Below are 24192 nucleotides of genomic sequence, written 5' to 3'. Positions count from 1 at the left end.
GAATAATAGCAATGAAATTTATAAATTAATAAAGTTTATGAAATTTGGAAGATAAGCTAATCAAGAAAAATTCAAAGTTATTCCATAATGTGCATATTTAATTATTGATATTTTACAATTTAGTCCCTTAGGAATGATAAATATCACAATTTAATCCCTTTATTTTTTATGAGAAACAAGCTAAACTTGAATTATGTTTCTGTTAATAAAATAGTTCTTATGTTAAAATTTGTCATTAGTCCACCATAATTAAAGCAGTCAATCCAAATTCATGGCATTAAATTGTTACAAGTATTAAAATCATAAGAACTAAACTGTTATAAAAAGTAAAATATTAATGGACTAAATTGTTAATTTTTTAACTTACTATCTGTGAAAGTTAATAAAATGAATTTTTTTATTAATAGAACATATCTAAAAATTTTATCATATTTTAAAAATTAAATTATAAATTATACTTAATTAATTTTAATTTTATAAAAATAGAAAAATACAAGACAGAAAATAAATCAATTGAAGACAATGTAACTTGCCATTGAAAAAGGTCAAGACTTTCACCTCTGCCTCTCCTTCTAAAAAGAAAACAGAGCCCAATTTGTCAGCCGTGAAACGACGCCGCTTCCCCATATTGTTAATCAATACCTTCTATATAAATGTATGGAAGGAGAATATTGAGTTTCTTAACCTTTTTTTTATTATTTATAATATTTGTAATTATATTTCTTAATTTGTAATTTAATTTTAAAATTTATATAAATTTAAAATTTTTAGAATTAAAATTTAATTGTCTTTATAGTCTTAGAATTCATATAACTCTAAAATTTTTAATTTTTTGTTTAATTAAATTTTTATTATAATATAATTGTAAATAAAGCTTTATAGTCTTACCCTTGTTTCGTATTGTTAACGCTTGCCTTGGCGGCGGTCTTTTGGATTTGCTAACTGTAGGTTCATGGTTCGAATCTTCACTAGGGCTTCTCTTTTTCTTTCGCAATTGGCAAACTCACTCTAGCGTCACTTTCATCATCTTCTCTCCCCCTCCCCCCCAAGAACCCTTTCATTTGCAGGAAAAACTTTAAGCCCTTTTCTTCTGTTCGGACCCCTTCTCTCACCTGCAGTCTCATTAGTTTCTTCTATATCCATCAATAGTTTTGTTTGTTTGTTTGTGATTCTCTGCAGCAGCAGTAGTGTTGATCAAAGATGCATAATACACGACAAAAACCACAAGAAATAGTCTACACGAAGCAGCCTTACATCGAGAATGTAGGCCCACGCAGAATGTTAGTGTCTATTTTCTTTATCTGATGATTCCTTGCATAAATTTCTATTACCTGCTTTGTCTTTCAATTATTTTTCTGTTGTTCTTCTTCTGTATTGTATTGGGATTGGATTATGATGCCGCTTCTGTGTATACAGCAAAAGTATGCAATTCTGCATGATGTCTGGAGCGGAGATTGTAAAAGCTGCAGAGTGTCAAGTTCATTTGGGTGTATACTATGACTCGAGTAGAAAGCCTGTTCAAGGTGGTTTATTGGATACCCACATGGTATACCCTTACATTTCCCTCTTATCTGCGTGCGTTTGTTTATGTGAATATGTAATTAAGCATGTGTTTTTGCGTCTCTATGAAATTGGTTTTCTTGGTGTTTATTAGCTACTGCATTATGCTTTATGTTAACAGAGGAAAGGATTCTAAGAAACTCCTCTTCTTTTGTGGTTGGGTTTCAGGGTCCTGCCAATAAAAATAGTACGTGCCAAACTTGTGGTGCTGGGTTTCATGAGTGTCCTGGGCACTTTGGATACTTGAATCTTGTCTTGCCTGTTTTCAATGTTGGATATATGAGCAATATTTTGGACATTTTGAAGTGCATCTGTAAGGTAAGTGTTATTGCTTAAATATATTTTATTTGCTGTAATTTTGGTAATGAAACATTTGATTTTTGTGTATTTTTATTTTTACCTGTTGTTTTCATGTTTTAATTTTGTTTTCATTCTGTTTGTTTGTGGTGGGTCTATAGGATGTTAATCAGCTATAGAAAAAGAGTTAAGCAATAAACCAATTTGGCTCAGCATATCTGTGCTTCAATAGATTATCTCAGCATATAGGGAAGCGTAGTGTTGATAGTACTAGTACCTCATTGTATTAAAATATATGCTCCTTATGTATTCCATTTTGCATGAACAATCTCAAATTTATGATGCAAGTTCCTAATACTAATGCCATAATTTTTCATTTCCAAACATGGTGTCAAGTGCTAACACTCTCTCTCTCTCTCTCTCTCTCTCTCTCTCTCTCTCTCTATAAACACACACACACACACACACGACCCAATGAAGATGTAGAAACTAACACTTATTAAATTTTGATCAGTTTAGATTGGCTGAATAGTTCTCTTTCCCCATTATTCCATGTTCAAAGAAGTATCCTTAGAATGCTTCATGCTCAGACAAAAAACTGTTATTAAAACAACATTTTTTCTCTACCTTTTACCTTTTTGTGGTTGTTCAATTTAAATGAAATCATTCTTCATTTTTGGCACATATAAATGTCTATGTTGCTTATATCCAGGCCATTTTAGATGGTCTTCTCTTTGTTTCTCCTGTATTGGTGCTGCCCACATCTTCATGGGAATGTAATAATTCCTTAATGTACCTTGTATCATGATTACTCAAATGCAAAGTCTCTGAACTGTTTACAGGCTCATAACGTTCCCAGTTTTTAATACTGCATTCCCATGTGTAAGTAAATCAGGTAATACAGGCCTGTTTATTCTGGATTTCTCATTTCTATTCCTTTTCTTTTTTCTGGATAACCAAATATCCAAGGAATTGAAATGGTACTCAACTGGCATCTTATTGGATGCTTGCATCCCCTTGAACCTAGACAATTTGTCTCTTCATCCATATTATGCTTTGTCTTTTTCCCATCCATTGTTTCCTCGACAAAATTTCCTGCAAAGTCTTCCAATAAAAGCAATTTATATTCAGTGACTCACCTTTGGGATTTTTAATAATTATGCTGTTCAAGTAACAGTGGTCAATAATCTGGCCAGTTATGCACCTTTTGGGGTGCTAATTTTGTTCCTAGATTTTTGTCTGGAATTTCTTTACAATTTTTTAGAAATCTTTCAATGAGGGTAATTGATGCTAGAGAAATTGCACCGTCAAACCAATAGTTGTAGTTGTCAACTTGTCATTGCTTATCATACTTGATATATTGGTTCTGAGTGCTTTTATTTTCTCTGCAGTCTTGCTCTCATTTACTTATGGGAGATAAATTATATAAAGAACAATTGAGAAAGATGAGAAATCCCAAGATAGATCCTCTGAGAAAGAGTGATCACGTGAAAATGATTGTAAAGAAGTGTAGTACCATGGTGAGCAATAAAGCTGTGAAGTGCATGAGATGTGGAGATATGAATGGTATTGCTTCTGCTTTTGTCATGGCTACTTGTATTTTGTTAAGGATATCTTTTTATCACTAAAATAGAGGAAGCATGTTGTCTGCTGTGCTTCATCAATAAATGCATGAAGAAGGCTATAGCATGTTTGAAAGATTCTTTATGATGCTTAGTTCTTTTAATTTTCTTTCCAAATTCATGTCATGTTTAAGGATAACCCAGAACAAGATTGAAAACTTTCATGCTTCTTTGCATAGAAAGTGTTTTCCTTTTTGGTAATCTATATTATATTTATTCTCGACTTCTGACAGCAGCATAAAGATTTTAGTGAATGTAATGTGAAGGTGGTCTCATCATGTTTCTTATACACAGATAGTTGTCTTAGGTTTGCAAACATTCATGAGACACGGAGAGATACATGTGTGTGTAAATAAGCTAGCTTACTTGTAATAAGGGTTGGATGCTTGGAAACCAAATTTTAAAAATGCTCATGTTCAGTTTCAGATCTTAATTTTGACATGTCAAATGCTAAAGAAAGAAGTTAAATAATCTTGAAGGGTTTGGCGCCATCAGTATTCATTTCTTACTTTTTATCAAGGGATATTTCAAGTTTTCAACATATATTTTAAATTTGAATGTTTCTTACTGTTGATACTTTTCACTATTAATATGGATCATTAAAACAGCATGATGGCATTAATCCCATGCTGTTGTAGAACATGCTTAAACAATTTGCCTACATGTAGTTTATTTTTTTTAGGTTTGAAGAATTTAGGCTATAGGATCTGTTGAGGTTCTCAAAGTGGTTTGCTCGTTATCTAATAAATAGGCTTGAAGAGTTTTTTATTTTTTTATTTTTATGATTGTTGCCAGGGTAGACTTAGGACATGTTTGATAAGCTCAATAGAGAAATCAGATTCAGAGTGGTAAAGTGGCAATGGATTACCTTAGGTTCATTCTCTCATAAGGAAACTTCAATTAGTGAGAAAAGAAATACTTCATGACCTTTGACAGGAAATATTTCCAAGTGCATAAAATTAATGGGTTTTCAAGGTTTTACAGCTTTTATGATATGCAATGTGGTCATGATTAGTTTGATATTGTGACTTCAGGTATGGTCAAGAAGGCTGGGTCTGCTCTAAGCATTATTCATGATCGTGGAAAATTAGTTAATGGCTATTTGGATGAATGTAAATCTGCAATTTCACACACAAAAGAGTCTAGGGCACCAATAAGTCCAGCTACATATATTCTTAATCCTGCCAGAGTTTTGTCTCTTTTTGAAAGAATGTCGGAGGAGGTATGCTATTATTTCAATTTTAATTGATAAAATCTTGTGTTTACTCATGCTGTTTCTTAAAATTTCACAATGGCATTTTGTTTTATACAGGATTGTGAAGTGCTTGGTCTGTGTGACCGACCTGAGAAACTCATTATAACAAACATTGCTGTGCCACCTATACCAATCCGCCCTTCTGTTATCATGGATGGATCTCAAAGGTTTCCTTAACACACACACACACACATGTATACACTCTAATTGATTTAACCTGCTATGCTTTTGTGGTAGTATGATGATTGATGTTTGAACACTCCCTTTCTATTGCAGTAATGAAAATGACATCACAGAGAGGTTAAAACAAATTATTCAGGCAAATGCTAGCCTTCGTATGGAATTACTAGAAGGAAGGAGGAGTATGAACAAATATCTGGTACAATAGAGGATTCTGAACTTGTTTTTAAACTCTTTATACAGTTTTGGAATTGGAAGTCAGAATAGATTACTATAACTCAATGGTCACAGAAGTGCTTTCCATCATATTGATTCTTTTAATTTTTTTGACCTGTCCATACTCCATACATTTGTTATAAAGCATTAATTGACAATCCACTTTGCTTTTATGTTCTTGGTGTGTGTCTGCCCTTCTTGAAGTTCATTAAAACCAGAAGAGCTATTTCTTTGCTTTGCATCCTTTTGCTCTGGTCCCTAATCTCCACCTCCCTTGCCTTTATTGTATTCTAATTTCTATACTTCGAAGTTCTCCATCACTATGATGCCCAAGCAACTATTTTCTCATACTTGTTTGCTTTTGATTGTCCAATCAAACTCAAATATCTATTTTTCATCCTAAATAGCCACAACAATATTTAACAGTGGACACTTTCTTATTACCATTTCTGGGGCTTAGATTGCCAAACATTTCACCATTCTGTTCCAATTTTCTTAGACCTGTAGCTATTTTTATGTTGAATGGTTCATCCACTCTTTTGACAGTTGACATTTGGCTAGTGGTTTAGTTTCTTTCATTCATTCTTCAGTGTCTTTATATATGTCATTCTCAAATGTATTATTTTTCCAGAACTTTAGGGTTGCATGGTATTATTGCATTGTGCTCATGTTGAAGATTTTGGTGTAGGATTCCTGGGATGGTCTTCAAGCTGCAGTTGCACTCTATGTAAATAGTGATGTTCGTGTTCCAAATAATGTGGAAGTTGGGAAGCCACTGAGTGGCTTTGTTCAGCGCCTTAAAGGAAAGCAGGGACGATTTCGTGGGAATTTATCTGGGAAGCGTGTTGAATACACGGGCAGGACTGTTATATCACCAGACCCTAATCTGAAAATTACTGAGGTTAGGTGCTGTACTGAAACTTGAATGACTTGTGGGGTTGTCTATACATGCCTTTTGTTTATTTTTTCTGTAATGGTCTATGGTTTTAGGTAGCAGTTCCCATCCATATGGCTCGGATTCTATCTTATCCTGAACGTGTTTCCCAACACAATATTGAGAAGTTGAGGCAGTGTGTCAGTAATGGCCCTCATAAATACCCTGGTGCAAGGATGGTCAGATATCTTGATGGTTCTTCAAAGTTTGTACTCTTGGCATTTGTTTCATATGCACAAAAATGCTTCTTTTCATCTAGAATTCATTGTTTTGTGCTACAGTGTGTTGACAGGTAATTACAGAAAACGCATTGCGGAGGAACTGAAAGTTGGTTGTATAGTCGATCGCCATTTAGAAGATGGAGATATTGTTCTTTTTAACAGACAACCAAGCTTGCATCGAATGTCTATCATGTGCCATAGGGTGATTATTAATTTTAGATAAAGTATATTGTATCACATGCTATTCTTCTGCTATTTAATTGAATTTTCTTTTTGTTGTTGCAGGCAAGAGTCATGCCTTGGAGGACATTGAGATTTAATGAATCTGTTTGCAATCCATATAATGCTGATTTTGATGGTGATGAGATGAATATGCATGTCCCACAAACAGAAGAGGCTCGAACAGAGGCTCTCATGCTGATGGGGGTAAGTTCTTTAGATCTCACTGTCAATTATACTTTCATGTTCGGAAACCTATAATGTTTTAGTATCAAAGTTAACTTTCACTTCTAATATGCATCTGTTAAAGTTTCACTTTCAAACTGCGTTTGTGTGTTAATATCATTTTAAAACCATCCCGCCTCTGCTTGGTGGTAGTCATAGACTTGCAACTTTGCATGAGATAAACTACTTTTTGAAATATATGTATTCTTTAACTACATGTCCTAGTGATGCCTTCATTTCCTCATTTATTTATTTCCCAACTGCATGTGCTCCCCATAAAATAAGAAACTGGGTGACAGTATAATTTTCTGTAAAGGGTTACTGTTCCACTTTGCATGATGAATTAGACATTCCATTTTTTAGTTTACTTGGTTCTCATCGTGCTCTATGTTTTTTTTTTTTTTAATAAAAAAAAAGAAACTGTAATATTTAAACTGTGAAGTTGAAAGTTTTAGAATTGTTTCTACAGAATTACACCCTGACTAACCGATTAGTACAAGGAGAACTGGCAGCAGCAATGTGGCTAAGTGTTTAGCATAATTGTGAAGTGAAACCTTCTGTGGAAATTGAGTTTGCTTGCCAAGCTTGTATATGTGTTTGTAAATATAATGTATTCAATAAAATTTTTCATCTCTTCTTTTGCAATGATTAGAGTTCAATTTTTTTGCCCAGGGTCATTTTTTGTTTTTTCTTTTCAATCTGACAGTCATTTAGGGAATAGCTTATTTCTTGTCTCCTTGGGTTTCGTATGCCAGTGGAATTATCTTCTGATATCGAGTATATTGGGTGCTTTCCTTCCAAGGCCTTTCGTAATGGTCATTTCATCTAACACTATGATTCCTGCTGCCAAATGTTGTTCACACCATTGGGATTCTATGTTTCTTTTCCATCTTGATATTGTTGTAAGATTTTTTTTTTTTTTTTCTCACAATGCTATAGTCCGAACCAAGCAATCACACTGGGCATTATTCTCATAACTATTTCATTCCATTACAGCATAACCAACTGGCATAAATAGAAATTTCAAAATGCAGTATAGTCTTGGTTGCATAATGACTTTGATTATAGTTTACCAAACATGCCCCGGATTTAAGGGGTTGTTTAATAATGCACATTACAGGTACCTTGAAGGATATTTTTGGGAATACACATCTTTTTTTAGCAGTGGCCAAAGTTATAAAATGGACATTGCTAATTATTATTCATAAGAAATCCTTGGATCTGGCTGCTTTGCTTGTATATATTATTTTTGCTTTCGTATAAGATGATGGTTATTATTTTATGAGATTTTGTGTGTTCCTCAGGTGCAAAACAATTTGTGCACGCCAAAAAATGGAGAGATCTTGGTTGCTTCCACCCAAGATTTTCTAACATCATCTTTTCTCATTACAAGGAAGGACACATTTTATGACCGTGCAGCTTTCTCACTTCTGTGTTCTTATATGAATGATGGCATGGATGTTGTTGATTTGCCAACACCTGCAATACTGAAGGTTAGATACTATATATGAAACCTTGCCTACTTGTCTATATTAACTCAATGCTACTAGTTACCTATCTAAAAATTAGGTTTCGTCATCTCCATCTTGTTTTGGGTTTTAGATATTAATTTTCTTTGTTGATTTTCGATAGTCGTAATCGAGTCCAAAGGGCCATTTACCTACTCGAACATCTAAGGCATGGAACTAGAAAAAGCTCCATGTGGCCTCAACTAAATTGAGTAACTTAGTTCAAAATCACATCAGGAGCATTAATCTCCTACCACCAGAAAACTTTACTAACAGGCACCTGCACATCGTGCACATATACTTTATAAGTTGTGCATTCCATGTGAAATTGAGTTAGATTCAATTGAGGTTCTCAGTTCTGTCATCAGGACAAATATGTGGTGAGTCAGATTGATTATGCTTTAGAAATTGGATTGAAGATCATATTCGGTAGAAGTATTTGAATGAGATGGATTTGATATCCTTTTTTGTGTTTTTGATGGTCATCTTTTCCTATATCTTTGACTTTTTGCAGCCAATAGAGCTTTGGACTGGTAAACAATTATTCAGCGTCCTACTTCGTCCAAATGCAAATGTGAGAGTCTTCCTGAATCTCATTGTTAAGGAGAAAATCTACTCCAAACCTAAAAAGGCGGATAAAAGAGAAAAAGAAACAATGTGCCCCAATGATGGTTTTGTTTATATCCGGAATAGTGAGCTAATATCTGGACAACTAGGAAAGGCAACTCTAGGTGAGTTATCTTGTTTGTTCTAAATGGTTGGTGGGGTTATGTTCTTTTAATTGATAGTCCCGTGTGATTTTCTTTTATTTTCTTGAGACATGTAATTATCTTTTTCAAATGATGTATGCTTTAAAGAAACAAGAGTAATATTCTTTACTCTTTGAAAGAAAATTACACTTGAATCTGATACTGAACGGATGTTGGCTTTCCTTTTACTATTCTATTGTTTTAGCATTATATAATTCTAAAACTTTTTATATTATAGTTTAGATGGGCTTATGTGTCTAACTGGCATAAAAGCTTACAACTGGAATTGAGCGGCTTTCTATTTTTATTTAATTGCTTAAAAACTTGCTTTTAAATGGCAAAGTTGTCCACCAAATTAATGGGAAAGCTGCTGTGCTCTTTTTTTTTTTTTTGTGGTTTTCAATTACATTGTTGCCCGTCTCCCTAAATTACTTTAATTTTCTAAAAATCCATTCAATTCTTTATGAACAACGGTCTAAGGTTAATGGATATATCAAGCAAAACTAGCATAGTTGCACTGGCCTAAGGTAATCATTTATTTAGGAACTTTGATTTCTACATCCTGCCTTTACTCTTGTTTCATGATGCATAATTTTGATAGCCTTAAACTTACTTTTGCCCGCCATTTTTCATCTTAACGCAACTGAGAAGCTATTTTACTTGAGTTGCATGTGGCAAGCTGTGTAGGTTGGTTTGTAAATTTGGTTGGTTCCTTTTTTTTTTTATTTCTTTTTTCGGCATACGAAATTTATGTTCTTAAGAGTAATACTATTCCAGGAAATGGCAACAAGGATGGACTTTACTCTGTTCTTCTTAGAGACTACAATGCACATGCTGCTGCTACTTGCATGAATCGGCTAGCTAAATTGAGGTAACTGTCTGGTGGAAGTCCTCTGATCAGCAAATTGCTCCTATTTATTTTGTTGTGCAATCAACTTTTATTTTTTTAGGTTTTCTCTACAGTTCATATATCAGAATTTGCATTTCTTGTTTTGTAATGAATTTGTATGTTATCTGGTTGATGTGGTGGGTTAGACAAGTTCATGTTGATCTACCTTGGAATTTGCTGAATGGAAATTTGGCTCAACTTATTTTTTAACTCTTGTCCAATGGGGGTTCTAACTTTTGTGTATTATAGAGAAGTTATTTTCTATTTTTTGGCTTGGGAAAGTTTGGAGGAATCTACGTACAACCAGGATTGAAAATTAAGGATTTAGTGGATTGGATTAAAGAAAAAGTACTGGTTGTTTGGGATTGAATTTTTTGGAAATAGTGGTTCAGTGACAAAAATATAACTATTTGATAAAAAAATATGTTGCTGACAATTTTTTTCGGCATGGGAATACCAATGCAGAAATTAAGAAGGTTTAAGTAAGAAAGTAATATATTTCTGCAGGTAGAAAGATGGTTGTGGTAAAAGTTGAGAAACAAAGAAGGCAGAAGAAAACTCAAAAAAACACACTTAAAAGGATTTTAGAACTCCTTGAAGTTTCTTGGATAGGAGTTCTCATTTTGACTGTAATAAAATGGCATGTAAGCCTAAAATTCTTTAGAACTCATAAGCCCATTTGAAGAAAGTTTCATCCAGTTCTGGATTGTGTGACCAGCATGTGGGTGTTTATTCCTTCTGACCCTTTGTGCACGCACCTGATACAAGTGTGATCCTAAATCCTTTGGATCCTGATGGATATTGTTATTTATCAAAGTTGGCATCTTAGGACATTCCTCAAATTATTTGCTAGGATTTTATAATCCTCTGGTACCTCTACAAACCCATGGTGCTTATTAAAAAAAAAAAAAGCAAAAGAAACTCTCCTGCTAAATTATTAATTATTGTTATTCTCTCAGCAGTGTTATTTTGGAGTTCATACAAGAGGTTGATCAGTATCTTGTTGATGACTATGCAATCTATAGTTTTTATTTTTTTTATTTTTTTTATGGTGATGTGCACATGGTACCATGAGATTGTTTCCTTTTGCTATTTTGTTACTGCTTATCTTTCACTACTTGGATGTTATCTCATCTTGTTTGTTGCAAATGGCTAACACTGTAAAAATTGGCCAGCTTGAATATTATGATGCTAGTGATCTTTTCAGCAAATGCTTTGGTTGCTATTGTCATATCTATGTGCATATGATAGCCTGTTTTGTTGCTTCAAAATTAAGATTCTCAAGGATAAAAAGAAAAATCTGCTCCATTTGCTCATGGTTTCTTAATTTTTATTGTTTTCTAATGGGTAGTACTAGCACAAATTGCCTATATCAATATCATTTTCTTCCTACATTTGTTTGGTTGACAACATTTTCGTTGTTTCTTGATGCAGTGCTCGATTTATAGGAAATCATGGCTTCTCAATAGGGATTGATGATGTCCAACCAGGGAAAAAATTGATTGATGAAAAAGGGAAAACGATTTCAAATGGTTATCAACAGTGTGATAAACTAATAGAGGAATACAATGAAGGAAAGCTTTCACTTAAACCTGGTTGCGATGCCATTCAAACACTGGAAGCTGAAATTACTGAGAAATTAAATAAGCTTCGAGAAGAAGCTGGTGATGTGAGGATTTTGACTTCCTTTTAAATTTTAGTATCTTTATGTGAATGTGCTTGCTGTGCGCTGTCAAGATGCGTTAATTGCTTACCTAACCTTGTGCCTTTTTCTCCCATTCTCTCTAGCATTGCAGTCTGGGGTGCTTATAGTTGGGATAACCATCTATTTATAATATTTTTGCACAAGAAAACTGAAACCATACCAGAACTGTAAAAATATGAAAAATGCAAACTGAGACTGAACTGATTGGTTCTATTAATATTTTTCATTTTTCAGTTTATCTAATCATCCGGGTTGATTGATAACCTGGCTTTTGCTTTTGAAACTCATTGCTGAAAGATTACATTGTTATTTTCTTGAAGTAAATATCTTTCTTATTGCAAGTCATCTAGTTATTTTTTGTTGGCTTGTGGAGGCATTTCACAGATCCCAGCAATAATTTCATTTTCTTCTTATAGGTATGCATGAAAGAATTGCATTGGAGAAACAGTCCATTGATCATGTCACAGTGTGGATCGAAAGGATCCCCTATCAATATCAGCCAGATGATTGCATGTGTTGGTCAGCAATCAGTTGGAGGTCGTCGTGCACCAGATGGATTCATACACCGAAGCCTTCCTCATTTCCCTAGAAAATCCAAAACCCCTGCAGTAAGTTCATTCTCATTTTTTCAGCTCCTTGTCATTTTTTTTTTCTTGTATTTTGGTGTGAAAACTCAGTCACATGGAGGCATCGTGTTACCTTCAACCAAACTGTTGAGAATCATGGTTCCAGGAGTGTGGATCAACAAACAGGTTGGCCTCCATGCTGAATTGGGCTTGGACTTGGGCTACTCATCACTAAAATGGCCCAAGCCATTTTGGTTAGTTTTGCCTCACTTTATAAATCCCTCATTTTCTTCATGCACAGCCCCTGTGGGACTTGCTTCTAATCTCCATATTCTAATAATCTCCCTCAAGTGCAACTGAGTTGATGTCATATTCATAGACCCAGTTGTCACCTGACATCGCATGGGATGATCCATTTACTTGAGACTGGCATTTTTTCTGGCTCTGCGCACAGGGCCTATCTGAGATTGATCCTCTTGTTTGACTCAGCTCACAGGTTTGGCTCCTTTATGTTTGCCCCTCCATGCTTTTGGGTTTCGGATCTACGTCCGTTGGGCTCACCTTTTTGATACTAAGTTGAAATCGTGGGCCTGGGAGTGGATCATCAAAACAGGTCAGCCTTCGTCAAGAATTGGGCTGGATTTGGCTTCCCATCACCAAAATGACCTGAGCCATTTAGGTCATTTTGGCTTGTTTTTGCCTCACTTTATAAAGCCCTCATTTTTTTTTCATGCACAGCCTACGTGGGACTTGCTCCAAGTTCCATATCCAAGTCTAACAAAAATATTAGAATTCAGTAATATACTCACTATTAATTCATCCAAAAATTTTAGTTAGTATTTATTATTATTTTTTTCCCAAATTGCAGCCTTCTGAGTTCTGAATAATCTTTATGACTGTCATTGACTAGTCATTGAGGGAATAATAAGATGATACAGTTTGTGATGCTTTAGTAGTCTTTGAAAGAGTTTACCTTCTAGCTTTGTGTTAATCTCGATCTGATAATCTTTGGCCAAAATCATACTTGAATTTTGATTGAAAATGCTGGATTGGAACATCACTTGGGTGCTGTTGATCTCGACAAATTATTGTTAGTATGTATTTGATTGTATTTCATCAATCTATGTTTATCTGCAAACTCAAAATGGGAGAGAACAGAGAATTTTAAAATTGTGTCTTTGCCTTGCTGTCTTTGAGATCCCTTAGGCTAAGAATGGTAGCGTTTCTAAAATTTTTCACTTCATCTGCTTACAACTTAAGCCGGTGGAAATAATTAGATGTTTAACTTGATATTCTTTGAAAGAATGCATGGCAACAAAAAGAATTGCTGATTTGTTCATTAACCTAAGGCTAAACTGCTTACCACTCAGAACATGTTAAATAGCTGATCATGAATTTTTGAAGTGTTGAACTTGATTTTCTACTTTTCTTGCAGGCTAAAGGCTTTGTTGCTAATTCATTCTATAGTGGTTTGACAGCAACTGAGTTTTTCTTCCATACCATGGGTGGAAGGGAAGGTCTTGTGGACACTGCGGTACGTGTAACCGTCTACATTGCCTAGTTTTCCATTTAGATTGTGAACATGTTCACTAGTTCATCTGCTATTGGTGTAATACAAATGTAGGATGATTTAATAAAAAATTAGATAAAGTCCGAGGAACCTGTAGTTTGATTTTTACATATTACAAAGTAGCTCTAATTAATGGGAAACAATTTTGAAGTTCTGATTATGCTTTCTGGAAAATCTATAGATTTAGAAATTAGTAATTTGTTTAAGTAATAAACATACTTTGCAATTTTTATGTGGTAGTCTAAGTCTCTCTCTCTCTCACACATATCCAGCCTGTTGATCCTGAGCCCTGGCAGTTTCTGTCATATCACCATAGTAGGGAGTGGATGAGAAGAGGAAAATGAGGCTATCTCAATATTAAGATTCTGAAATTGCTGCAGGTCAAAACAGCCGATACTGGGTACATGTCTCGTAAACTAATCAAAGGACTAGAGGACTTGTCTATCCAATATGATAATACAGTACGAAATGCAAGTGGATGCATAGTTCAATTTCTTTATGGAGATGATGGCTTGGATCCTGCAAGAATGGAAGGAAAAGGTGGATTTCCATTGAATCTTGATCGATTGTTCATAAAAGTAAAGGTTAGTAGCTTTGTCTCTCATGTTGTCCAGAATTTTACATAACCATTGGAAATGTTGCAATTTGAAAATGACAATTGTACATGCACTTGTAGGCCACCTGTCCTGCTGGAGAAGAGGACTACGTATCTCCTTCAGAAATCTCCAATATGGTGGAAGATTTACTAGTAAAGTATGATATGGCTCTTGGTGGCATTTGTTCTGAAGCCTTCAAAAAAAGTCTGAGTTCCTTCCTTGGAGATCATGTGAAGAGATTGGAAAGCATGATGAACCTGGTTGATGGTGTTGAGGGGCAAAATTCTGAGAATATAGAAGTTGGAGCTGTAAGAGGAAATACAGAAAATATAGAAAAAATGGCGCATAAGATATTTGGTACTACTGAAAGACAGCTACAGGTCATTATTTGCTATTTCATGCTATTTGTTTTTTACAGACACTTCAGCCTTTTTGGTTATTATTTTATATTTTATGATGACTTACTTGGTGCTTTATTTATGGCCTTCTTTCTGGTAGTGCATGCTTTTGTAGCACCATATAGGTTTGCCTGAACTGAAGAGCTAAAAATAATGTGGAGAACGGTTGCGGATGCACTGCCCTTTTTGGTTGGTGAGGTAAAACACCAGCTAAAGAAAAGTGCATCAGTAAGATTGATCAAGAAGAATAAGGGATAGCATGCTAGGTATTTGGCATATTTGGAAATTTGGGTTTATATTGGCAGTATTGAATGGGAACTTATTGAAGTTTCCTGCTAGCTACTGTGTAGCATGGGTCTCACAGTTCAGGAAAATCTGTTTTCTCCTTGTGGATGAAATGAGCCAGAAACAAAAAGAGAGTTGAGATTTTCAAGTTGTTTAGAGTTCAGTGTGAATCATGGCAGAACTAGACATGCATATCCTTGATCGTTTTCTAATTCAAGTATTTAATATATATATATATATATATATATATATATATATATATATTGAATGCCATAAAAACATTTGAGAACATTGTCCTAGCTTAAGGGATGGTAATGGTATACTGAATTAGTTCTGCAGTTTCAACGCATTAAGGATGCAATGGAACAGAACTTGCAATTTCTTTTCTTTATCTTAATATTCTTGGCATATTGCAGTTAGATCAAGCTTGTTTTGTAGCTTTTCTTTTTCAGTTCAATTGTTTATAGGAGGAGATCTTGGTTCGAATTCTACCGATAAAAGCATGCAAAACTATAATTTGATATGACAGTACTTTAGAGGGAAACTTAATAGCAGCATAGTTGTAGTGCTAGAGGTAATTGGCCTTGAAATTTGTACCCTCATATTTGATTTTGATATGTTTGTCAAATGCATTTATGTACGCTGAGTGTTGCAGTTAGATCCTAAGGTTTGCAGTTTGCCCATAGGGCCACCTGAGGTGAATCACCATCCTTCAGGTGCTTTCCTAGGCACTTCACAGAGGTGCCTGTGAAGCTCCAAACAATTTATTTTAGGGGTCTGATGGATTTTCTTCGGAACGTTCTATAGGTCAGCTTTACTAGACCCTTGCATGTGAATACTTGGTAAATATATTTTGAACACTGGATATGTTGATAAAATGACATCAGCCACATGGAATCAAGTCAACTTAAAAGGGGAATCCTAATTTCCATTTTCTGTCTCTCTTCCCCAGCAGCCTGATGCAACAAATTTGATCAGTTTTTTTGGTTTTTGCTGTTTTCTCCTGCTCCTACTACTTTTTACTGCTTCAGTCCCTTCTGTTTTCTAACCTGTCCCCACAACACCCCCCAACCAAAAAAAAAAAAAAAAAAAAAGAAAAAATCAAAAGCTCTTTACCATTACCTCTATTATCTGTTTCCTTTGCAGTGATTATAATCTAATTTTGTATATCTTCTTGCTCAAACAACAATCTTTGGGTGCTCTTAGTTGAAATTATATTTTTCAAATAGAGATTTAAATTTTCTGAATTGAGAATCGAGAATCGAATCATAAGATTTGATAAAAGTTCTCAAAATTAATTGAAAATGATATATGTTCTAAAAAAAAAGTAAAAAAAATACATCATGATAATATATTTTGATAAATATATTATTATCATTTAGCTAATTAGAAGTATGCTTTATAATAGAACAATATGTTCTTATTATGTTATATAGTTTTATGTTATAAATTAAGAACTCTTGAATTGTAGGCAATGATTATTATTGTTTCATATGTTGAAACTGGAGGAAGAGTATTTTAGTATTTTAGTACCTATTTTTAAAAATAAGGGAGACATACAGAGTTGCTCAAATTATAGGGGAATTAAACTCATGAGCCATACTATGAAGTTGTGGGAGAGAGTTGTAGAACATCGACTACGTCATGATACTTCTATCTCTCTCAATCAATTTGGTTTCATGCCCGATCGTTCAACTATGGAAGCGATCTTTCTCATTAGAAGCTTGATGGAGAAATATAGAGATGTGAAGAAAGATCTACACATGGTTTTTATTGATTTGGAGAAGGCTTATGATAGTGTTCCAAGAGAGGTCTTATGGAATGTGTTAGAACAAAAGAGGATATCTATTAGGTACATACAAGTATTGAAAGATATGTATGAATGAGCAACTACTATTGTGCGCACAGTGGGAGGGGACACAAGAGATTTTCCAATCTCAATTGGATTACACCAAGGATCAGTCATAAGCCCTTACCTTTTTACATTAGTTTTAGATGAACTGACGAAACATATACAAGAGAGTATTCCTTGGTGCATGATGTTTGCGGATGATATTGTTCTGATAGATGAGACACGAGAAGGAGTCAATAGGAAGCTAGAATTTTGGAGAAGTACTCTAGAGTCAAAGGGTTTTAAGTTAAGTAGAACGAAGACAGAATACATGCATTACAAGTTCAGTGAAGGCCAAATTGGTGATAGGGAAGGAGTTAGTTTGAATGGAGTGGTACTGTTCCAAAGTAATCACTTTAAATATCTAGGCTCAGTTCTTCAGGTAGATGGGGGATGTGAGGAGGATGTTAGTCATAGGATTAAAGCCGGATGATTGAAGTGGAGACGTGCCACGGGAGTTTTATGTGATCGTAAGATTCCCAATAAATTAAAAGGAAAATTTTACCGTACAGCCATACGACCGGCTATGTTATATGGTAGTGAGTGTTGGGCACTGAAAGAGTCGTATACATCTAAGATAAGAGTTGCGGAGATGAGAATGTTAAGGTGGATGAGTGGCCATACTAGACTAGATAAAGTTCGTAACGAGAGTATTAGAGAAAAGGTAGGAGTGGTGCCAATTAAAGATAAATTGAGAGAAGGGAGATTGAGGTGGTTTGGTCATGTGAAGCGTAGACATACGGAGGCGCTCCAGTTAGACAAGTAGAGCACATTAGGTTAGAGGATAGAAAGAAAAAAAGGGGTAGACCTAAATTGACTTGGAGGAGAGTAGTACAACATGACTTAGAAGCATTACACATTTCTGAAGATTTAACCCAAAATCGTTCAGAGTGGAAAAAGCGAATCCATATAGCCGACCCCAAATTTTTGGGATAAAGGCTTAGTTGAGTTGAGTTGAGTATATGTTGAAACTCCCATTTAAATTTCATCAAATAATGAAATAATAATAAAGGATAGCAGGAAAGAGGGAAAAGAATGATTGGTGGAAGAAAAATAGCTAAGGGAAGGTTTTATGTGCACTTTTCATAGTAAAAATGAAGTGAAATCTTAAATTTTTGAAGATATAGGGTCTAACAACCTTCTAGAAAAAGAATCAATTCACCTGATTCACTATTGATTCTAAAGATTCGGTCACCACTTTGGTACATTTGTGATTCACCCATAGATTTGAATCACTAGGATGGGGAATTAAATCGTATGATACGAATCGAGAATCGTACAATGCAAATCAAGAATCGTAAGATTCTAACAACAGTGGTTGATATATGCAAACATAAAGAAAAAAATTGAAAAGTTCAATCAGGTATATTCTTTATTGGATTTATGCTGCTTGAGGTGGTTTTTAGAGTTGATTATTGCAATCATGAACTGTTGAACCATACTTAAAAGATGTTTGCTGTTTTTCCTCTCTCTTTTGGATGCTGTTTTGGCTTAGTAATTATCTTCGGTGACTCTATTATGCTTTTCTGGTTGCCTAGATTTATTTTTAGTACACACAACATTATCTGATTGTTTTATACCAAGTTTTGATACATGTGCTCCTCACATCCCTTCTATGTCAGAGCCTTGCGGCTTTTGCTTTTTTACAACTATGAATTTAGAATTGTTAGTTGTTTTTATTTATTTTTTTTCCAACTTTTTTTGTGGACCTGGGTATATCAGTTGAAGTTTCAAAACTTGCCTTTTCTTCTCTAATGATTTGCAGTGATTTGATTCTATAAGAGTGTAATTTATGATCAAAACAATAGGTTTTTTTGAGAACCTGCATAGATCGTTATCTTTGGAAAAGAGTGGAACCTGGGACTGCAATTGGTGCAATTGGTGCTCAAAGTATAGGAGAGCCTGGAACACAAATGACATTGAAGACATTTCACTTTGCTGGAGTTGCAAGCATGAGTATCCTTTACTGCTTCAATTTGACTGGCCATTGATCCTTTATTTGACTGTTTCTTGATTTGGCTATAAATGGGTTTTCAGTTTGATTCCTTAGCACTGTTTAGATATAACACAAGGAGTTCCTCGTATCAAAGAAATAATAAATGGGGCCAAAAAGATCAGTACACCAATCATTACTGCTGAACTTGAGCATAATACTAATGTGAATGCTGCTCGAATTGTTAAAAGTCGCATCCAAAAAACTACTTTAGGCCAGGTATGCAGTCAATTCATCTGTGGAATTTAATAGCTACCTTCTCAGTTAGTCTTCTTTCTGTCATATGCTGAGAAGTTTCAAATATTAGACAGTCTTGATTCTTATGGATGAAGGTGTTCTTGATTCTTGCAGATTAGGCTTTGTTTCAGATATTTGAAATGCTCTGCTCTAATCCCTTGTGGTTTGGTCATTGCTGGTGATTTAAGCGATTGTGTTTTTTTTTTTTTTTCTCTCATTTACTACAGTTGCTCTTAACTCTAGTTTACTGAATCTTCCGTGAGCCCTTGTGTCTTCTTGCACCATGCCATATCCTCAATCAGCTCTAAAATTCTTTCACATTTAAATTTGTATTCTTGCAGTTATTTGCTCTGTAGTGAAATGAATTTTGTCTTGCTTTCTCTCCATTAAGCTTTTATGTTCTAAGTTTCCTTGTTATATTTCAGGTTGCTAAGAGTATCAAAATTGTGATGACTTCAAGATCAGCATCTGTAGTGGTCTCACTGGACATGAAGACAATTCAAGAGGCACAATTATCTCTGGATGCTAACATTGTGAAGGAATCAATATTACAAACTCCAAGAATTAAACTAAAGCCACAGGTAGGGAAATTCTCATATGGTTTTTTAACATTTTGAGAGTGACAAGTTAGGGTGTTAACCATTCCAAGGTCATGTTAACATTCAGAATGTCAAGGTTTTGGATATTAGAAAGTTGGAAGTAATTCCTCTGGGTGACAGAGAGAAAGTTCATTTTGAACTCCATTCTCTTAAAAATATGCTTCCAAGAGTTGTAGTAAAGGTGAGATTTTTGGAATTTTTTGCAAGTATTATACATTACTATAGTATATTGAAATTTTCTCTCTTCATTGTTATTATTGGCGGTACATTTATAACTACCATGTCTTTGGACAACAGGGCATAAGAACTGTTGACCGTGTTGTTATTGCCCAAAAGAAAAATGAGGGTAAAGGAAGTGATCAAGAGCTCCCAACATACAACATGTTCGTAGAAGGGTTAGTTTTTTATCACTAGAAATTTTCCATCCGTTTAATTTTGTTTGGAAATTAATGTTTTTGTTTCAGAAAACCCTTGTTCCCTGTCATTTGAGTTTCTGGTCTGTATGCAATTTAAATGGTTTGCAACTGTTTGTTCTGAGTTTCTGGACATATATTTCCAACATGCTTTAAGACCTTCACAGTTAATTATATTTATTCCCTGAGTCATGGATATTTTAAGCTTCCTTTGTTAATTGTTTGCAATCGAACTAGACTAGAGTAGAAAGCAATCCTAATCTTCTAGCATTTCATCCCATCCACAATAATAAGTGCATATTTGTGCACACATATATCTTCCATGCGCGTATTAAATTCCATACAGACTGTTAGAGGCAGCAATTCTCCCTAATACAGATGCTTGCTTATATCTATTTTAATTCTTGTCATATCTTTATGGTAAGATGATCTTCACATGGTAAAACCATATAACATTCAGCAATCTGAAATTTAAGTTGGTGTTTGGAGAGATTGAGATACTTTATCTAGCCTCACGAAATTTTAGATTGAACAAACATGAGATTACTCTACACTCTTGCTCTCTTGCAGGCTTAATGTAACAAGACTAGGCAACCAAAAATAGGATAGATAAACAGGGCTAACATGTGAGGCAACAAGAATAACAAAATAAAACAAAACACAATGGAAGTGATGTGGAATGCATGTCAATATTGCACAATATCACAATATGGCCCTTGAATCTTGTTGCCAATATTTGTAATGATGTTCTATATTGGCATTATTTAGCATGTGATCTTAAATATTTTTACAGACTTTTACCATGTTTTTTTACATCTTTGTAGCACTGGTCTTCAAGATGTTATGGGGACTGAAGGAGTGGATGGACGCAAAACAACATGTAATCATGTAATGGAAGTTCATAAATACCTCGGAATTGAGGCTTCAAGAAAATGTATTATTGATGAGATAAAAAATGTTATGGAAGGTCATGGAATGAGCATTGACATACGCCATATGATGCTTTTAGCAGATCTAATGACATTTAAGGTGATTTTTCATGGCCATTATTAATTTATATTATCCAAAATTATACCAACAGATTAGCGTTCTGTACATGCATATTAGGGACATTTTACATGAATGATATTGTAACAGGGCGAAGTTCTTGGAATCAATAGATTTGGCATTCAGAAGATGGAAAAAAGTGTATTGATGTTGGCTTCATTTGAAAAAACAGCAGATCACCTTTTCCATGCTGCTGTAAATGGTAGGGATGACGGGATTGAAGGAGTTAGTGAATGTATCATAATGGGCATCCCTATGCAGCTAGGCACTGGAATACTCAGAGTACAGCAAAGGTAAGATCATATTTTATTATTATTATTATTATTATTATTATTATTATATATTGCTGTTTCAGTGCTGATTACTTTGGACAATAATTTCGATCAATTAGCTAAGGAAACAACATTAGTACCAATGAGCGTTATATTTCTGGAATCATGACCATTGGTAGTCTAGTGTTACTGAATGTTAAATGTGGGAAAATGTCCCACATCAGTCAAGGATATGGGCCAAAAGGAATTTATAAAGGGCAAACCAAGTCCATTTTAGTTTATATGAGCATTTGACACTCGTGAGCTCATGGACCTAAAATTCCAACGAGCATATTGCCTCAGTAATATTTAAGAAACCAATGTGTTACCTATTTTCAGCTTGGCTTTGTTCCCTTACTACAGTTTCACCTAATTTCCTTTTTCTGCTATTGTTATTTATTTTTTAAAAAATTTTATTTGTTTAAAGTCTTGCAAAGAATAAAGAGTCATTTCTTGAAGTTTTATGATATACCCTAGTTGTTGGTTTCAGGCTCAAGGCTTAAAAGGCACTAGGTCTAGAGCCTCTCCTGTGATCAGGTGGCCAACCAAAATGAGGCATGTGCCTTATTGCCTGAGCACGCACCTTTTTCTTGGGGCAGGGTGCAACAAAGGCATGCTGTTGTATTTTAACTACCACCATTTTTTTATATATTTATTTGAATGTTATTTTATCTATATTATTGATGTAAGGTTGGACATCTGTTTATATTGCATTGTAATTGGCCCAATTTAATTTAAAGCAACGAAAAAAGAATAAGGGCAGTGACCATAAACATTTTCAATTGAAAATAACATCAAAGAAACAAAGAGGAGGGAAAAAAAACAAACAATGCTCCTCCAAATAGGATTGCACAGTACCCTCTTGCCGCTCTCCTCTTTCTCTCTCTTTAATTTTTATTATCCCCCTCTACTCTCTTAATCTTTTGTCCTCTATATCCTTTCTCTTTTTTTCTCCCAACTGAATTCAAAGAAACCTAAAATAGTCCTCCACTCATAAAGAGATGTTCATAGACTTTTTTTTTGGGTCAACAATGGATTCTTTTTTTTTTTTTCTTCCCCTATTTTTTTTAGATCTTTTCCATGGTATGTAATATGGATTTTAGGTATTCTAACAATCATCATTCCACAGGAGATCATAAATGGAACATATACATATTAAGTCCAAAGGGAGCATTATCTACAAATTAGTTGTCTTGTGCATAAATGGTGTTAATTTTCAGTTATCCAGCTAATTTTATTTCTTTTGCACCTCACATCTCAAAGATGCTTCCTGTGATTGTGCCTTTGGCTTAGGCTGTAGGACCGCTCACCTTTGCCTTGTACCTTTAGTGACTTGAGTTTACCTTGGCTCACAAACCACTGGATATAGAATAAAGTTAGCGGAATACTGGATTTGTATGCAAGGGCCCCACATAAGATTATTCAACAACACATATAGAGCTGGGAATGATTTATTATGTGCCGCTTAACAGTACAAAAGCTGGAGCAGCACTTGTTATTTTGTGAACAGTTTCTGTCTCTTTAACTTGAAGGAAGCAGCTTTAAGAAAATATTAGATGGAATTAAGAAACCACCTTCACATATGCAGGTAGTTCATGAAAACTGTGATTTGCATGCTTTGAAATGCCGCACTCACCAACTCAACAAAAGCTTTTGTGATGCAAAAATTTTCTTGAACCTATATGCAATTTCAAAAGTTTAAATCAGTATTACGTCTAATGTGCTAATTGTGTTTTCCCTGCAGGGTTGATCCGCTGCCAATGCTGAGTTATGGAGCCGATCCAATCATCCCTTGAGAGTTGGTTTGTCCAAAGCTCATCAACTGATGCATACAGATGATTGCATTACACATGGTGCATGTGCATTAGTTTGCTATTTGTTAAAGGTTAGAATATGTACATAGAAACCTAAATTTTATCGAATGGTTTAATATATATATATAATTATATAATTTTGCTGCAGAAAGAAAGAAAAATGATCAACCCAACCCCCCAGGAAAAGCTCTAGTTTCTCTCCCAGAGTTAACCGTGTACCGATGGTGATATTGGTTGCACATGGTTGACTTCCAGTGAGCAAATTATGGACGTGTTATGGCAGAGCCATAACCTAGCATAAAAACAGGGAAGAAGAAAAAGAAAGGGAGGAAGAGTTCTGTATTATAATTTTGTATTATTTAATTTATCAATAATTGTTCCTTTACATGTTTACATTATTTATAACATTTCTTATTCATTCATCCAGTTGCAACTAATCTCCTAACTGCCTAACAGCTTTCTAACTTCCTTCAGCAGCTCACTATCTCATAGCTGCATAACTGTCACCATATCATCTCCCCATAAGCTCATTTGTCACATCCGGCTCAGCTTATTTCCTCCTATATCCCAACAGCATGCAAAATCCGCATTTGTAGCAAACATGATAGCTGCACATACCTACAACCAAGCAATGATGTTATGAATACTTCACTACAGCAGAAACTAGCAAGGAAAAGAGAAGAAAAATCAATAATTACATATATAAATGATAAAAAAGTAAGTAAAGTCCAAGGCAACCGAAAATACACATGTACCCATATAAAAACATAGATGTTAGGCAATATATTATACCGTAAGCAATGCCAAGGCCTTGGAGACCTCACCCATCCATCAATCTCTTCTTCAAAATCATCGCAATACATTAAAATCAGCGTCTTTCGATGCGCCTCAA

The 24192-nt window shown here is 34.6% G+C and overlaps 1 protein-coding gene across 3 annotated transcripts; it reads left to right on the top strand.

The window, feature by feature from the left end:
* The first annotated feature begins 1019 nt into the window (after window positions 1-1019).
* On the top strand, window positions 1020-23722 carry LOC110665115 (DNA-directed RNA polymerase III subunit 1). 3 transcript variants are annotated; one of them, XR_002496800.2, is made up of 28 exons: window positions 1020-1280; window positions 1417-1546; window positions 1729-1878; window positions 3249-3423; window positions 4514-4701; window positions 4792-4901; window positions 5011-5113; window positions 5819-6031; window positions 6121-6269; window positions 6346-6487; window positions 6571-6711; window positions 8034-8222; window positions 8752-8968; window positions 9764-9857; window positions 11310-11544; window positions 11997-12188; window positions 13582-13680; window positions 14097-14300; window positions 14393-14692; window positions 18695-18842; window positions 18947-19098; window positions 19542-19697; window positions 19783-19896; window positions 20013-20110; window positions 20953-21157; window positions 21266-21468; window positions 23231-23339; window positions 23449-23722. XR_002496800.2 is itself a non-coding variant. In XM_021825101.2 (27 exons), the coding sequence occupies exons 1-27, from the start codon at window positions 1201-1203 to the stop codon at window positions 23280-23282; spliced, it is 4239 nt and encodes a 1412-aa protein (XP_021680793.2). In that variant the 5' UTR covers window positions 1020-1200; the 3' UTR covers window positions 23283-23722. The 3 variants fall into 3 exon arrangements, 1 of the variants encoding a protein (XP_021680793.2); XR_002496799.2 differs by having other exon boundaries at window positions 23231-23371; XM_021825101.2 differs by having other exon boundaries at window positions 23231-23722.
* The last annotated feature ends 470 nt before the right edge of the window (window positions 23723-24192 follow it).

This window comes from Hevea brasiliensis, chromosome 1, assembly GCF_030052815.1.
Source record: "Hevea brasiliensis isolate MT/VB/25A 57/8 chromosome 1, ASM3005281v1, whole genome shotgun sequence".
Lineage (NCBI taxonomy): Eukaryota > Viridiplantae > Streptophyta > Magnoliopsida > Malpighiales > Euphorbiaceae > Hevea > Hevea brasiliensis.
This window is presented reverse-complemented; position numbering and strand designations above follow the sequence as displayed.

What these genes read in the sequence shown, in the direction of transcription:
- LOC110665115 (XM_021825101.2), top strand. Translation starts at nt 1,201, where the DNA reads ATGCATAATACACGACAAAAACCACAAGAAATAGTCTACACGAAGCAG. An exon ending in AAAAAACTACTTTAGGCCAG is followed by an intron (nt 19,099 to 19,541) that starts GTATGCAGTCAA and finishes GTTATATTTCAG; the next exon opens with GTTGCTAAGAGTATCAAAAT. An exon ending in TTCCAAGAGTTGTAGTAAAG is followed by an intron (nt 19,897 to 20,012) that starts GTGAGATTTTTG and finishes TTTGGACAACAG; the next exon opens with GGCATAAGAACTGTTGACCG.